At 44.5% G+C, this 17,976-nt stretch overlaps 1 protein-coding gene across 1 annotated transcript in view; it reads right to left on the bottom strand.

Moving 5' to 3' along the window:
* The window catches only part of BMERB1 (bMERB domain containing 1), a 646,278-nt gene that overhangs the window by 306,366 nt on the left and 321,936 nt on the right, over window positions 1-17,976 (bottom strand). Inside the window, exon 2 of the mRNA XM_085632069.1 lies at window positions 4,322-4,445. Coding sequence (XP_085488195.1) covers window positions 4,322-4,445 — 124 coding nt within the window. The remainder of the gene's footprint in view (window positions 1-4,321; window positions 4,446-17,976) is intronic.

Here is a 17,976-nt window from a genome sequence, read left to right as displayed (position 1 = left end):
CCTATTATCATTTCTTCTAAACTTCTTACAAGCTGGGACCCTTGGACTTCCATAATCCTCGCTTTTCAATGGTGAGATATCCTTATAACATATGGTAGAGGGTGCTTTATGTCATATGTATGCCTGTATGTATGTATGTATGTACATATATATATATGGATGTATGTATATATATATATATATATATATATATATATATATATATATGTATGTATGTATGTATGTATGTATATATATATATTCACTGAAAAAACCATAGGTTTCACACATGTTATAGTTAGCGGAAATTTTACTGATAAAAAACCAGTGAAATTGCCCCGTTATAGTTAGTGCTGGCAACTATAACTCACGCGACCGCAATCCTCTGCTGATGCTAATACTGTATTTAGACACTTATTTGCCCATGTCTTCTTCCATACATTTTTAGCTATACATATATTACAAATATTTTTTTTTCATAAAGACACATATGTCATCAGCAGAAGATTGCGGTCGCGTGAGTTATAGTTGCCAGCACTAACTATAACGGGGCAATTTCACTGGTTTTTTATCAGTAAAATTTCCGCTAACTATAACATGTGTGAAACCTATGGTTTTTTCAGTGAATTTGCAAGGTTTTTTAAATGCTAATTCCTAACTATAACGTGTGTGAAACCTATGGTTTTTTCAGTGAATTTGTACGGTTTTTTAAATGCTAAGTTACTTTACGCCATTCGAGGCGTGCGGGCCCATTTAACGCAGTTCGTTCCGTGCACGGTTTTTATCAACTTTAATAAGCCCTGTACATTTGGTGGCCTTCGGCCACCAAAAGCACAGGGGGTGGGGTCAATGTGGATAGTGTTTTTTTTATTTCGATTTTATAATTTCATGTTGCCAAAATTTAGTTTTTTTTACCTATTAATAAGCCCTGTACATTTGGTGGCCTCCGGCCACCAAAAGCACAGGGGGTGGGGTAAGTGTGGATAGTGTTTTATTATTTTTTTTTTTTTTACCGTACGCTTACGGTAAGCGTACGGTAAGCGTACTCGGCGAAATTGCCGAAAAAAAAATAAAACCGTTTTTGCTCTTGGGGGATGTTTGGGGACTCCCTCAACATGACTGTGTGGGAGGGAGTTGTCAAAAATGCCCCGTAACATGTTTTTGGGCATCAAGTTTGAGAAATAACTCTCAATGCGAGAGACAAAATGGCGGACGCCGCTTCCTGGTTTCGGCCGATTCGAATGTTTACTAAGATCTAAGAGCCAATCAGAATCGCGCTCGCGCACGCCACCGTACGCTTACGGTAAGCGTACGGTAAGCGTACCGTAAGCGGGCTCAGATATATATATTGATTTAAAGGCTATTTTCTCAGAATCTACTGAACAGATTTACACCAAACCTACAAAAGGCACTTCCTTGACCTAGGGACTACCTCTCTGCCAAATTTCTAGTAATTCTGTTCAGCCGTTCGGGCTGTAGCTCGTTCTAAAGGTCCTATGGAAAAATGCATGGGAAAAACGTGTTTTGGGACCCCCCTTTTATCTCAGCCCCCGCTTCACGAATCCCCCCGAGACTTTCAGGGTAGGAGCGGAGCGTAGCGCCCCACCTATTTTGAGAAATTCGCGAGGATTCATCGACCGGCGCCAAAGTTATTCAAAATAGAATGTTGAGGTTTTCCTATGGAAAAGGGGTCCTAACTATAACTACCTACTGGCGACCGCCAGTAGGTAATATATATATATATATATATATATATATATATATATATATATATATATATATATATATATTCAGCTCATAGGGGAGTGTCCACAAATTGAGCCGCACTCACACACAAGGTACTTTTCCCCTCAAAGTTATTTATTGGTACAGGGGGCGTGCTGCCCGTAATTAAGACACCTGACAAACAGCCTGACGCGTTTCGATATCCATCTTCCTCATAGGCTCCTGTTGTCAGAAGGGTGCAGAAACGTCATAAATCCCATATTTGGCAATATCGTTTACCCGAATGGGTTGCTTTGTGATTTAGCACGTAGCCTTCTGGGAAATAGAGTCCTTTGACAATCCAAATGGGATGCACCCTCGATACGATGTCGGATGAAAGGCTCTCACATGAGCCCCGAGTCGCGTCGTCCCCATTAATCCATCCTTGTGCTCCACACGTGAAACCCGCTAGTTCTGCGAGCTCCGTGGCCCCCTGCCATGGGGTGGTGCAGGCCCAGCGGCAGGACTCTATTTCCCAGAAGGCTACGTGCTAAATCACAAAGCAACCCATTTGGGTAAACGATATTGCCAAATATGGGATTTATGACGTTTCTGCACCCTTCTGACAACAGGAGCCTATGAGGAAGATGGATATCGAAACGCGTCAGGCTGTTTGTCAGGTGTCTTAATTACGGGCAGCACGCCCCCTGTACCAATAAATAACTTTGAGGGGAAAAGTACCTTGTGTGTGAGTGCGGCTCAATTTGTGGACACTCCCCTATGAGCTGAATGTTTAAGCGGCCGTCCTGCCGCTGGGCCTGCACCACCCCATGGCAGGGGGCCACGGAGCTCGCGCGTCCACTTTAGCAGTTCGGACCGTGCGCGCACGGTGCACGCAGTTCGCGGAATTTTTTCCGTTTCCACCGTGCGCACACGTTGCGCGCACTCCGCAATTGTTCGCAAAAAAAATAAAATCTTTTTTTGGCCCTTGGAGGTCCTTCTGGGACCCCCTGACAAATGCTAGGGGGTCAGGAACTGTCCGGCCTGCCCCCTTTTCACGTTCTCCACCTTTGTTTTTCACCCCCTCAGAGTGCGAGAGACAAAATGGCAGCCGACACTTCCTGGTTTCGACCGATTCGAATGTTTACTAAGATCTAACAACCAATCAGAATTGCGCACGCGCACGGCTGGGTGCGCGCACCCAGCGCGCACGGTGCGCGCGTGTAGATATTTATATTGATTTAAATGCTATTTTCTCAGAAAATACTGAACAGATTTACACCAGACCTGCAAAAGGCACTTCCTTGACCCTATGGCTACCTCTCTGCCAAATTTCACGTAATTCTGTTCAGCCGTTCGGGCTGTAGCTGCGACTAAAGTCCCTATGGAAAAATCCATGGGGAAAACGCGTTTTGGGACCCCCCCTTTTTCTCGGCCCCCGCTTGACGAATCCCCCCGAGACTTTCAGGGAAGGAGCGGAGCGGAGCGGAGCGGAGCGCCCCATTAGTTTTGAAAATTTCGCGAGGATTCGTCAACCGGCGCCAAAGTTATTCAAAATAGAATTTTGAGATTTCCTATGGAAACTCGGTCCTAACTATAGATCGCCAGTAGATAATATATATATATATATATATATATATATATATATATATATATATATATACATAAAGTCACAAGAAGCTCCTTCCGGGATACTGGGAGCCAAGAAGGGTGGCGCACACTCCGGCGGAGCGTGCCGGCACTTTAATCACCACAACAAAATCCAATAAGGTGCGCTCTCAGGAAGAAAGCAGGCAAAACACAAAGTAGTTGTCCAGGTTTATTCCACACAACGCGTTTCGGCTAGAGCCTTGATCACGTGTATATATATATATATATATATCTATGTGTGCCAATCCCTAGAGTTATACATACGTACACAATTCAGTTTGTTCTTCATATTTGTGTTGTTGTTGGTCCTCCTGTTGACAAAGGTAAGAATTGTTCCCTTGTATCGCCCCCACCGCCATACGAGAGCACACAACACATACCATATCGTACAAACAGACTGAAAAATAACACACCTCCATTGCCCCTGCACACGGGAGACACAACAGCCTCGCCTTCCCAATAATAATTTTTATTTGTTTCTACCAATCAAATATTCAGTTTTGTCTGATCGTGACTCATCGACATATTTCTTTCACATGTCTTAATGGTTGCAATTAAGATAATGTATTCAGATGAGTGAACAAATTAGATTGTTAGTGACATACTTATTCTGAGTAAGTCCAGCCCGCGTCAGACACACCTCTCCGTGGATGCAGTTTCATTATAGTATTAATGAAAATTCTGGGGGGCATTATCATGAGATAATTACTGTGACCCGAACTCCCACGAGACAAACGCAAGAGTAGATAATGAGTCCAAAGGGCAATTACCTCAACATAATGACATTTAGAATGTTCCTTAATACGTAGAAAATGCTTGATTGAAGCAGCGCAAGTTCAGAAAATATTTCGATTGTAAATAAATAAGCAAAGGTGTACTGTGGGCTGTTGCCTACTCTACCCAAGTAATCTTTATAAGCAAGCTGATTGGCCGACATAGCCTAAACATTCTCTCACATGTTAATATATGGAATTAAGATGGCACTTACATAAACTTGAGTTCGGACTCCCTTCGGACTAGGACTTCCCGGAGTCGCTGAATTTTGGCCATTTCCAGTTCGATTTCCTCTGGCATCATAGTTGTTTCAGCCATGGAGATAATGTCCAGCTGATCTGTGGAATGGTAGAAAATATTGAATGAATATAACAGTACCCAGGTCACAAGATATACCAAGAAGGCAAAATATTCAAACCTGGGCCTGACCTATGACTAGGTTCACCAGGCACAAGCAGGGACAGTGCACCCTATGACACATAACGCTTTACCCCATGGGGGCAGCGCATTAGTGAAAGATATACCAGCTGTTTGAAGTAGATGACTGTACCCACCTGTAGGATGGTGTCTACGGGGTTCTTGGGACCCCTCTTACCACCTCCAGAGGGCTGCCTTCAGTGGGCATACTGACTGTGCGCCACATTCTTGTGACGCACAGTCAGCCTCTTCGCTTCTGCACCCGTGTCCATAATATGGCGCAGGAGTAGAGGCAAAGTAGTGTCTTCATTTGCATGGGGATGGGCCCAATGCCAAATGAGGGAACGCCGTCTTAAGATAGCAACAGTGCTATATGTGTACTGGCGCTGTCAGTATTACAGAAAGGGCCGCACAAGCATCTTCGTCTCGTCTGTAATACAACAGTGCCATGGGGCGCATAAAAAAGCCCCCCCCCCTTGCGCTACTGTCTTTAATACAAGCCCATAAGGACTATAACTCATATTATGGAATATGCTTTGGCATGTGAAGTCAGATCGGTGCTTGGAGAATACATGAGAATCTACAACCAGCTCACCCTAAGGTGTGCACAAGTGCAGGCAGTGCATGCATCAAGACAGTACTATGTGAGCCCATGTAGGATAGCAGGGTCGCCTGTTGGGTGTTCATCCTCTATCCCGTCTATGATGTGGCCTGCAGGCCCTCACCGTACCCATTCTTGTCAGCCCATTTCCCTTCCACAGGAATGTTTGAGGTGGCCCGGAACAGAGCCAGGCTGCCAGGTCCAGGCAGTACAGACTGGTGCTGTGTCAAAGAAATCTCTGGCCTGCTTGGGGGCGGCGGTCACAGATTTTCTCCAGTGTGGAGCTATATGTAATATGTTAAAGCCCTGCTAGGGAGGCCAAAAGCTTGGAACTTTTCTGGTGTGGTCTAACTTCTACAACTTCCTTGAAACCTCTGGCACTGCTTGTAGGTTTTGTAATAAGAATATGTTCTGAGCCAAAAAGTGTTAATTGATTTGCCTTGAATGCATGCAACGTATATCAGTAATTTTGGGGTTAGACTGCACCTAAAGCGTATGTATGCCTGACGAAAAAATATGAATTGGAAACCCCAAGTTAACCTCACGTTAGAGCTATATGCATCTCTATCGATAGCGCAGATGTGTTTGGAAACTAAAATTATTAAGACATTCACTGTCTTCCCAGGACTAGTTTGTTGCCCTAGGGTAAATGAGATTTACCATTCTTATGTGGGTGGACGTTTGAATTGTAGCACTTGTCTGTCCCGTAGTATTGTGATACAGTACTTATTCCAGCACTTCTCTGTTGAGTGAGTTTTTGACTATGGTAAGGGAGTCAGAGAAGGCTTAGTCCCTTGTCTCTTCCTTTTTGTGATATTTAGTGTTTGGAAACTATCCTGTTGTACGATAAACAAAAAATCCACATGTAATTACCCATTTTTCCTAGGAAAACTTGGAATATGACAAATTTACTGCACCTAATGCCTCAGGGTATCCACCTTACTCCTAATCAAAGCTACAAGATTGTAGGCATTTGTTCGTTAGGAATGATGCTCACTGTTACTATGGAAAAAGTAATTTTGAAATACATTCATTCTCAAGAAACTATTTAAATTGGGAGTGTTGAACATAGACTAGATGCCTGAACTCTGATAAATATATTTAAAGACTTCTTCATTTGTTTAGAACAGTGAAAGAGCAGTGAAATAATGGAATATTATTTCTAACCCAAAATCAGTCCTCTCTTGGTTCAAAAATTGATTACTGGAAAACCAAAACAGCCAAACTGGAAGCATATAAAGGTAAATCATATAAAACCAGAACAAAAACAATAACTTATCATAGGATTTTGAGAGACAGACTTTTGAAAGATAGGATGTGTCTATTCAGCTCTTCTAATGACTACTGGTCAAAATATATTTAAATCAATAGTTGTAATTTCGCGTCATCTCTATATGTTCACAGAGCAAAACCCTGTTCCCCCTCACCGTGGGGGTATAATTCAGAAAGATAATGTCCTATATTCAAGCAGCATGGTGGTACAGTAGAAGTAGAATGATACAGCCTACATTTACATTAAAGAATTGTAATCTTTCAACCTTTGTGTTTTTTATTTGTAAAATAATTTGCTCATAAAGTAATTGCTTAATAACCTATCCAATACTTTTGAAAAAAATGGTATCACATTCTTACTACCAGATAATCAAAGTTAAGTTTCACATGAAGAAATCTAATGATGAAGGCAGACTATATTATACTTCAGGATCTCCAAACAACAAGGCAAGGGCCACATGTATCATATGAGTCCCGCATTAAATGTACCTGGGTTTCGGGGGCGTGGCCTGCAGCCAATCAAGATGGCTGTCTGAACTGGGAGCTCCACTCGAGTCCCCAACCCACAATATCCGCCTGCATCCATCCTCTCTGAGATTGCCGTCTTAAATGCCCTGCGAGATACCTCGCAGATGTATGTTGGTGCCTGGATTGCGGAAGCACAGCCCTTACAACTGCTGGTAGCAGAGCGACGACAACTGCCGCTAAACCCTTGTGGATTGTAGCCTACTCACCTGTTGGTGGTATGGGGTTCCTAGAAGTGCCACGAAATGATGGCAGCCGACTTGGGGGCCTGTGGACATCGCAAGGCACTGCCCCCACCTCAGAAGACATCTGCCCTACGAATTACTGGGGGCTGGAAGTGAGACCCTGTGGCTGACAGATGAGGTAGCACCGCATGGCTAGGACAGCCTGTCTGCCGAGGCGCGGGAGCGGGCTGCTCAGGGGCGTCCCCTCTGGGAGTTTATTTCCTGCGCTGGACCGGGGGGCTGACCTAGCAGTGCCTCTCCTTGTCTGGGGCTCAGGTGGCTGTGGTGGGTGCTCTGGGATGCTAAGAATGGCTGGGGTGGGGACCGCAGGGGATGGCTCAGACTGCCATTGGGCACAGGGAGCCGGGAAGGTTTATTGCCTGCCTGAGCCTACACTGCGCCGGGGCACTGGGGTGGGCAGTGGTCGAAGTGGGGCGAAAAAAGTAGGGGAACTGTGGGCGGAGAATCAGAGGGCGGGAATAACCCAAGGATTGGATCAGTGGGCGAAGCCAGAGGTGTGGCCAGAATGCGCAAACATCCCAATTTTTAGTATTTGTTTGGCATTTCACTGCCCAGTTTAATCAACCAATGGATACACATGATGATTTAAGGTTATAATTTTTTATTATTGACATTAAAACACATTCACAAAGTGGGATATGCTTCTAATCACAGAATGTCCCCAATACGATAAAATGTGGAAGCACAAGCCATTTGTCGCCAAGCCATGGAGTTTGTCATCAGCACTTCTCCCTTTTTCCACAACAGCAGTTCAAACATGAATGTCAAAATATCCTAGTTTGCAAATGTTTTCTATATAATTATGGCTCTGACATATTTACCTCATAATGGAAGATCTGCTGCATGATCTGACCATTTAAACTAATAAATTGTTTATAGCTCAAACGTATCAAAAGTTAATAAAAAATGTGACTTGTTTTGCTGCGGAGTGGATGGCTTATTGCAAAGGTTGACTGATCACCTTTCTCACTTTGCATTTGTATGGTACACTGGTACTAATATGGCAAAATCTTTCCAGAGACTCTTAGCATGTGTACACATGTCAAAATAATAAATTTTGGTTGCAACAAAGAACATAGCACCAATTAGGAATACATCTTAAAAGGCAAGATCAAGACACAAACATATCACATTGGCATAAAAGATAGACGTACTGCAGCCATTTTTTAATGCATAATTTAGTAAAAACTGCGGCATAATTTTGTCCTCCTTTGCTGCATAATTAATTCCAGTGGCACCACAGCAAGCAGCACATGTTAAAAGTGCTTGTGAATGAAGCAGAGAGACTGTGAAGTTTGTGAACTTAGTTTGGTGTGCGAGCAAATTCTGCATTGCCAATCCCTGGTGAGTTGCAGCTACTACTTCTGAAGCAAGGCCAATGGAGGTACCTATGGGTGAGGCAGACTGGCCTCAAGGGCAGGGCCTTAGCACTGGTGGTGCCCTGTGCATTATTGTTTGTTATTGCCCCAATGACCGCCTCTGCGATGGATTCCCTCACTACCACCCTTTAACTGTGCCCCTCAAGTCTCCATAGCCACACTCTCAGATGCATTTCATTTGATTTACAGCACCACTCATACCATTGTAGGGTGTCAGAGTACTTTACATCACACACATTACTCAGAGACAATCAATATGTGTGTAAATCACTGTATAGAAAATGTTACATAAGTCTAAGGACTACAAGGTGTAGGAGTCATGACAACCATACTAGTAGGCCGTATAGTTTAATAGTGATTGGTCTGGAGAAACACAGACTCAGAATTTAAAACGTAATACCATGGTTGGGGGTTCTCTTTAATAATCAGAATTAATTTCTGTCCAAAAGAATGCTTTTTGTAACATTAGGATAATCAAAGACTGGGGGAAAAAACACAACATTCTAATGTATACCTTGCAATTTGTATGCATCTCTTGGATGAAAGTTAAGAGCTCACTGTTCTATGTTAGGATTTGACCTTATAAACTGCAAGTAACAAAAGGATCTCTCTGACAAAAGCAGTAGCCCACTGACCTATTTACATTATGTGCACTTTGTGAACTGCATGGTACATGTTCTTTGCAGCAGGCACATTAACCCTATGAGCTACCTTTCCATGAATTAAAACTTCCACTAGACAAAATGATCTCTCTCTAGGAAGAACATTAAACACCAGAGTCATCATGACATTTTTATTGTTGCCGAAAATTGCTGGAGGCCAGGAAGGAGGCAGCAAGCGCTTTTAAAACCTTAATATACTTGCAAACATAATGCCGCCACCCAAAGTCAGCACCCGGTGTGGTCCCACCGGTTGCACTGCCCTAGAGCTGGCCCTTCTCAAGAGTCCTGTGACCACAGTGACAGTCACTGTTGTTCTAGGCTGTGCTGCTTCATAGGCCTCCCCGCAAGACTGGAGGTGAACTTCAGTATGGATTGTGGTGGACAAACCTTGAAGGTTAACCCACACTTGCCACTGCTAGGGTCCACCTGCTGGTGCTAAGACACCAGAGCTTCTAAGCTCTTGTGAAGCCTTCTAAGGTCTAGCATGGGATTGCGCTCGCTCATGAGAGTGGTCTGGTGGACTGGTCATTAAGGCTGGACCTGGTTCCCCAGTTCCCAATTCAGCAGCTCTGGCCATAGTGCCACATTATCTTCCCCACTGAGCACCATACTGCCCCACTGAGAAAAACTCATACTGCCTTCAACTACAACCCAATTGCTGCCGGCTATAAACACCTGGATGCGGCTCAATTTAAATTACGCACCAGACAAGAGCAATATGCGGCCTACAAAGAAAAAGTGACAGCATCCTGGAAAAAGCAAACACTCATAGGGAATGCAAAATTTAGCAAACCATGTGAAATGTAAGCAGGAACAACATGGTACCTTAACTCTTTTACACTCACTATTCAGAAATCAGTGAGTGCTTTTTCCTGAAAATTTAAGGACATGACTACAGGGCCCTGAATGGACCCATTTCAATGTCTATTGCTTATATCCTTACAAAACGTAAGCAGTATGGTAAAAAGACCACATTCCTGGACGCAGACCGCAGTACACATTTTGTTTTTCAATGCACACTTTGCAGTACCTCCAGGATTGGTGCACTAGATGCAAGCCCAGGGAAAACAAAGACAAGAAAACAAAAATAGCACTTCACAGGCAAACTCTGTAAAAGTGGCGCTAATATGTTTGGGTGTGAATAAAATCAATCTGGCCAGTTTACTACCACCCTGTCTTACTTTATTTAGTTATCTTTCATATTTTTAACCTTTTATTCCAGATGCTACACTTTGGAATTAAAATACGACATTTCCAGCAAAAATGTTTTTCTTTTTTGGATCCATTTCACAAGGGAGCAAATAAAAGAAAAGAGAGGAAACAGAGTGAGAACCTCGTCTTGAAGTCACGGTTTTCAGTAAGAGAAGAATTGCTAGACAGAAAGAGAGGGAAGAAGGAAAGAGTGGGGGGCGGGGCAGCTGAAACGGCAGAGCAGAAGTGGACACGGTCTTTGTCTTCTCTGGGCAAGAAGGAAAAGGCAGAGTCCTGTTACTTCTCTGCCGCCCGTCCTCCAACGAACGCCAGGAACGCCGAGCTTTATTTATAGGCAATTGTGATTTCTTGCGTCCTGGGACGCATTTTCAAAATAAAAAAGTAGGGGAACTGAGTGGTTGGAATTGAAGAAGTAGGGGCACGCCATGCCCTGCCGATCCCGCCCATTTCGACCACTGGGGGTAGGACCCTGGGGCACTTGCTGTGGTAGGTGTGCATCCATAGGTGCCCCCGCGGTTCCTCAGAAGCATAGGCCCTAGGGGACTGGCATGCCTGGGAACGCCCCTTACGCTGGTGTTGTGAGTGGTAGCCCCTTGTGATTCTGGTGGCTGGGGCCCCTCACCAACGAATACAGCCTCTCTCTAGTGTGATTTCCTTTAACTGGATGCCTACAAAATTGGACGAACTATTTATTGGCCCTGGTTATTACCCGGGGATGTCAAGACCTTTCACCGTGAGTACAATGAACCCAATGCCATGCTGTACCCAGCAAGACTCCGATGTAAGCTGAATGGGAAAACAACTATCTCCACGTGACTGATGGAGGCTCTTTGCAGCATCAGGGACATCTTTGGAACACGCACTGCTGTAACACCTAGTCCTCCATGCCCGGCAGTGACACCGGCCTCTCAGATCTTATGGGTCCTGATGCTTGAACTACCAGGGCCCTGTTTCACTTGTCTGCCCTTGAGATGCAGGACTGATGTCACACTCAAACTCAGAATTTTTATTTGTGTGCTTTTCTTTCGCATGTAGACCTTATATGGTGCTGTCTGGATGGCGACACTTGTCACTCCCCAGATCAATGTACAGCCAATGCTTAACTCCAATAGACATATGTTCTTTTGAAGCCTTAACCTCCTCTCCTAGGAGCTGCTGATATGAGGCTGTCATTAGTCGGGCAATCAGTCCTTCCTTCTTATTAAGTGGGCGTGGTGGTTGACTAAGCCCCCTCACCCCCATGGTGCATTGCACGTTTACCTTGATACTACTGACCATGGATATTTGTTTGTATTTTTGTTATTGCTTTAACAACACTGTCTGTCTTTAAGGGGAATTCACTGACGCTAGGGATGATCAGTGTGGGGAGAAGGATGGGGCAATTCTGTTTTCTTTTCTCTTTCTTATATGTTTTTGTGATTTGGCCGCTGACCTCATAATCTCTTTCGAATTTTTGGGTGTTAGCTGGGATGGGATTGGTGAGTGCCCCTCAAAAGCTTTTACAGGCCTTCTGGTTGCCTTGGCTATTTCACAAATCACCCATAGTATCCTTTCATGATGCTACCTGCCCCTTAAGACAATTGAGGTCAACCTTATCACTTGCAATGTGAGAGGTTTAAATGACCTGCAGAAAAAGCGGAGGGTCCTTACCTATTTGACGCAGCACACCTTTCAAATCCCACTGTTGCAAGAGAAACACATCAAACCTCAGAGGCAAGTGACTTTTACCAATAACTGGGCTACTAACAGAGTTTATGTGAATTACTCAACCTATGCCAGGGGAGTGCTTATACTAGTGAAAGGAGGCCTTCCAGTTCACTTGCTGGCAGAGGTATCTGACCCGCAGGGTCTTGCAGCTGGTAAACCAAGAAAAACACTTCACCATTATTAACACAAACGGGCCCAATTCTGATGAACCGGAATCCGTCTGCGATATCTGGAGACACTGGTTAACTTTATCCCAAGGTAGTTTTATTTGGGGTGGGATTTTAATCTTGTTATTGGTCTCTTTCTAGACTGTTCTAATCCTGTAACTCGACCAAACGAGGAGGGGCCAGAGCACTATGCAATCTTTTGAAGGTTAATGACCTACTAGACTTTTGGAGGGTTTGTCACCCCACGCTTAGGTAAGGCATGCATATATGCAGGGTTCATAAATCATGGACTAGATTAGACTACTGGCTACACACTCCTGACATTTATGGTTGAGTTGCATAAAAAGGGCTCTTGTCTAGGACGCTTTCTGACCACTCCCAGTGGTTCTTGCCCTTGCCCTCCCTGCCTCCACACATACTGCTTTTGCATGGATACTCTCTGCCCAGGTGATGTTAGATCCAGTGCTCTAATCAGCTATTCAATGTGATGTTACTAAATTCTTTGACGCCAATGAGGGCGCAGCGGATTCAGTCGGGACTGTGTGGGAAGCATTCAAGGTGTACATCAGAGGGATGTGCATGTCCAAGCAGTTCTCAATCTGAAAGAACTCCAGTGACAGCTGGAGATACTGAAACTTTGTCTTCGTCAATTAGAGCGTGACATAGAGACTTCCTACCAGCTGCATCTGGTGGTGTAGCTCCAGAGAACCCTATAAAATACCCTGGTGGATAGCAAATACCAACACTCACACAGATATGATATATTGCACATACATATGGAGGGGGCGATAGGCCTGGCCGGACATTAGCCTACATGCCTCGATGACGGAAGGGCCCTCCTATTGTCACTCAACTGAACCGGAATGACGGCACATTGGCATTTGATGCCGAAGAAATCATGAAGGAATTTGCGGCATATTACACACAGCTACAATCTTCTGGACACTTGCACACCTGCTACTTGCAATTTGATTGCCTTCCCTTTGAGTTTTACAAGGCTTTTTCGGCCCTCCTTTCTTCTCGCCTTCTGCAGGTATAGGAAGAAGCATTTGGCACTGGTGTCCTGCCTCCGTCTTTGAAAGAAAGTATCCTAATAACGCTTTTAAAACCAGACTAGCCCCTGGACTCCTATCGCCCCTCTCCCTCATAAATACAGAAGCTAAAATCCTAGCAAAAGTGTTGGCCAATCAGCTGATTCTCTTGCTACCCATTCTCATTCTGCCTGACCAGGCTGGGTTCATCCCCAACCATCCCACTTTTAACAACCTCAGGACCCTCTTTGCCCTCCTACATCAACTGCAACCAGATGAGGAAGCGGTGGCTGTCTTCTTAGACGCCACTAAAGCTTTCGATTCTCTTAAGTGGCCCTTTCTCATTGTGGTTCTGCATAGAATCGGGTTCACTGATCCCTACGACTAATTCAGTTGCTCTACAGGGTCCCTTTATCGCAAATCCGGATCGATGGATTACTATCGGACCTCATTCCAATTGGCAGAGGCACTTGCCAGGGTTGCCCTCTGTCACCCTTACTATATACGGTTGTGACTCAGTCACTGTTGTCAGCTGTTAGTCAACTCCACGGTCAAAGGGGATTGGCATTCTTGCTCCGCAATATTGTTATATCATTCTATGTGGATGACATTACTCTCTGTTTGAGTGACGCAGATGAGAATCTGGACTCGGTTGTCCGCAAGTTTTCTTTATTCAGGATGGTATTGGGCATAGCGATCAATTGGACTAAGTCTTTCATTTTTCCCCTTAGTCTAGTTGCTAAAATGTGCCCACTTTGGCTGCCCCAGCCTTCGGTGACAGACTCCATAAAGTACTTTGGGATTTGCTTTAGCGCTAGTAAATCGACAGTCATACTAGAGAAGTATAGAGTAGCAATATCTGTACTTCAAGATCAGATCGTGGATGGATTGAATTGCCGCTCTCTTTAATGGAGCGTGTAGCTCTAATGAAGATGATTGTTCTCCCAACACTGCTTTATCTATTCTATTCCACCTCATAATTTTTAGGTCAAGCATTCAATACCTCTTGTATATACTTTAGTATATACTTATATGTGTATGTACTTTGTGGGCTTTGGAGATCAGCCCTAGGACTTGTCTGCTTCCGCTTAGGGACTTTTTTTTGTTCAACAGCCTCTATTTTACTGTCTTGATAAAAAACGACCAGCAGAGGTCAGTAAAGTACCAGAATTGCTTTTTGCTTAGGGGCTTTCTTTTTTAAATTTTTCTGGCAACTGCCTCTAATTAACTTTCTTGATAGAAAACGACCAGCACAGGTCAGTAAAATACCTGAATCGCTTTAGCATTCTCTAGATTCCAGTCCATAGAAATTGTCTTCCACGAGCACCCGTTGACAATAATGTTTTTTTCAAATCTTGTATTTTCAGTGGTAGGGCCACCGAAAGCCCTGATTTTATATTAATAACTAAGCTTTGGACTATACCAATTCCCGCTGAAAGGCAATATTTCTCTCCATGTGTTCCCATACCTAGCGTGTCAGGCAGTTTGGTGCTTACCTTCGCTCCATGTTAAAGAACAATAGATGTTTCAGCACCCAGGCTAATGTGCTGCATAGCTAAATACATATACGGACCCAAAGGCAAGACCGATTGCATTGCAAATGCTTATTTTCATATCCTTCACTCTCTAATGGTATACCTTGCATGGGCAGGAGGGAAGCCTCAACTTACCTGGGACACCCTGGTACTGCCCTATGATCAGGGGAGGCCTGATTTCGAACTTTTCTATCTCTGAGCCCAAGCCTCATTTGCACAATATTAGCTCAGGCCCCACCCATTCTGACACATCTTGCCCCTGAGCATGATCAGGTGCACCCCACTCCTCTCCTGTCCCTAAATGGGCAGGCTCCCCGACAGTCTTGGTGGGGAAATAGAAATGGTTGCGCGTACCGAGCAGGCCTGGGTCTGACTGCAAGCTAGGCTGGGTCATCAAAAGTTATACTCCCCGAAGCAGCTGATCATCAATTCCCCATTGTACAATATATTGCAAGAGAGGGTAGCAGCTCAGCGAGTAGCAAAATGGGGCGTGACAGAGATGGGCGTTTTTTTTCCTCATGCGCGCTTCTGCTAAAGATTAAATACCAATACAGGTGACCCGCTGAACACGTTAGACCTGTTCACTTTTTTTGCACAAGCGAATCTCCGCGACTCCTACCCGGATTTCCTGGCTACCCCATCTGAATATAAAACCCTTACCCTCCTCCTCACGGCGTCTTTTCCTCGACATCTCCCATCTCGTCTTTAGGCCTCAGCGCAAACTGAGACATCTCTGGGCTTGCAGCGGGCTTGGATTCGCTGGGAGGAGGCCCTGGGCAAATCCATATCTGTTAAGAATTGGGTGGCGTGTGTGGTCTTACGCAATCTCTCTCCCCTAATGGCAGACTACACCTTATACTTTTTCGTTTTCTTCTCAAGGCATATTGCAGCCCAGTTAAACTGTGTAATTCTAAGTTGCGAGCTAAGGATGAGTGTGCCAGATGCCATGATGGGGAGGCCGACTTCATGCACCTAGCCTTGCTCCGTCCCCCACTTTCAGCCTACTGGCATGTTGTCTTCTCCACCTTCTCGAACATATTTCATCTGCACCTGCATCCTTCACCAGGGTTGGCGCTCCTTTGTCTACCAGCGGAGATGCCTGACGATAATAAATGGTTTCTTGCCTTGGCACTGCTCCTTGCTAAGCGCAGGGTGGCTGTACATGGGGCCGGGGACGTGTGCCCATTGTTTGAGACTGGTTAATAGATATGGCGCATTGTCAAGAGCAGTTAATGGGATATTACCCAATGCTCCCGCCTTCTAGCAGACCCAGGGACATCTGGTGGCCGTTCAAAGAGTACTTGATAACACAGGGACTCCCCTTATCCCCGGGATCCAGAATGCATCTGTAGCCCACTAATGTGATTATGACACTGCCGCTGATGCCAACTGATTCTTTGTCAAGATTTGCAACTCCAGCATGAATTCCTTGTCATGATTTTACTATTGTTTACAATGTACTGTATGAATTCTTGATTCCTTAATGCAACACCAAATGGATTCAACTTTTTTGATTGTACTATGTATGAAGATTGAGCTGTTTCTTACTGTTGGAATTTTTTTTTTACTTTGAAACAATAAATAAATAAAATAAATACATTAAAAAAAATATGTACCTGGTTTACAACCACTTGTGTGCTCTGTGCAGAAATGTAAGTTCTCACCCGTAAGTAGAACCTGGCATTTGGCTAAAATAAAAATGTTGCGCATCAGTTGCAACCTTATGCCAGCCTGCGCTTCTGAAACAGTTCTCCATGTATGGATAACCTGCATTAACATGATTTCTTTGAGCCTCTATTTGCATGGTGAGGCTGCTACCATGGGACCAGGTGGTGATCACCGTGGAAGCAAGCCTTGTCCCTGCGTTGTCATAGGGTCAATCGAGCTCCTTTCATTACCAGATAAACTCCCAAGCTTCCTCTAACTCCTGCAGCACTTACTGTACACTTAATTGTATTATGGAGTAGCCATGAGTATCAACAGTTTCACCTCCCTTTCTGTCCCCTTTTCTCTGTTTGAACAGTTATGAGTGGGATCTCACCTCTCTATTGTCGTCCAACATCTGAGAATAATTTGTAATCTCCTTGTTGGCGATTAAATTGGATTCATTTGTGATCCCAGTTGGGTTATCGCCCCCTTGTCACTCAATATGTACGACTCATGTGGGTTCTAGGTTCATCCATTCGAGAGCAAATAATTCTTTCTTGTAGTCTCGTCTCATCTAATCTCATCTCACAGATTACAGTCTGACCATTAAAAAACATTTGAATGAAATCCATTAAACAATCAATAACTGCAACTCAAAAATTAACTCCATTTATGCATTAAATACACAATGTGCAGTGTCACCAGGATAAGGTGTGAGTAACCAACTGCTTAGAAGAGAAGCCGTTTGGGGCCATGGACCAATGAGCAGGAGGTCTGGCTTTGTACACCGAATGCGTCATTCTGCACGCATATCCTCTGTCGTGACAATAAAGGAAGGAATGTACTCTAGCTAGGTTAAGATGCAGGTTATTTTGTATGGATCTGTCAATTCAAACACTCATATGTTTGATTTGGCTAAAATCATTTGATCTAAACGTGCCTCAGATATTTTCTAGTAAATTTGGAGTGGTTCTAGTTTGTGCTCTGCCCCACTTGCTTAGCCGAACAGATAAGTGTAGTTTTTAGACAGGATTTGGCAGTCGCGGCTGCTACCTGGAAGCAGCAGTGGGGCGGGAGGGAGGGTAAGGGGCAGGGGGATCGGATTAAAAAAGAAAACACTTACCTTCCGGCCGCCTCTCCTGCGTCCTCTTCCTGGCTTCTTGGGAGAAACAGGAAGCAGGAAGCACCAGGGCTCCCAAGCTCCCCACAGCCAATCACAATGCTGCAATTCAAAACGGCGCTGGAGGGGTGGGCATGTTCTCTATGGGGGCTGGAATGCAGTCTGCATGGACAAGAGGGAAAGTGCACATGACTGTTTTGGGTGGCCTGGTCAAACAGTCATTGCGCACTTAGGAGTGTTGAACCACTCCTCCCCTGCTCTGCAGCCCGCCCCACCCCCTCACTCAAGCTGCCACAGCAAGAGGACAAAAATAAAATGATAATAACATTATGTTATTATTAGTTTATTT

This window comes from Triturus cristatus, chromosome 10 (assembly GCF_964204655.1).
Source record: "Triturus cristatus chromosome 10, aTriCri1.1, whole genome shotgun sequence".
Classification (NCBI taxonomy): Eukaryota; Metazoa; Chordata; class Amphibia; order Caudata; family Salamandridae; genus Triturus; species Triturus cristatus.
The sequence above is the reverse complement of the archived record's forward strand: the minus strand, read 5'-3'. Positions and strand labels throughout refer to the sequence as shown.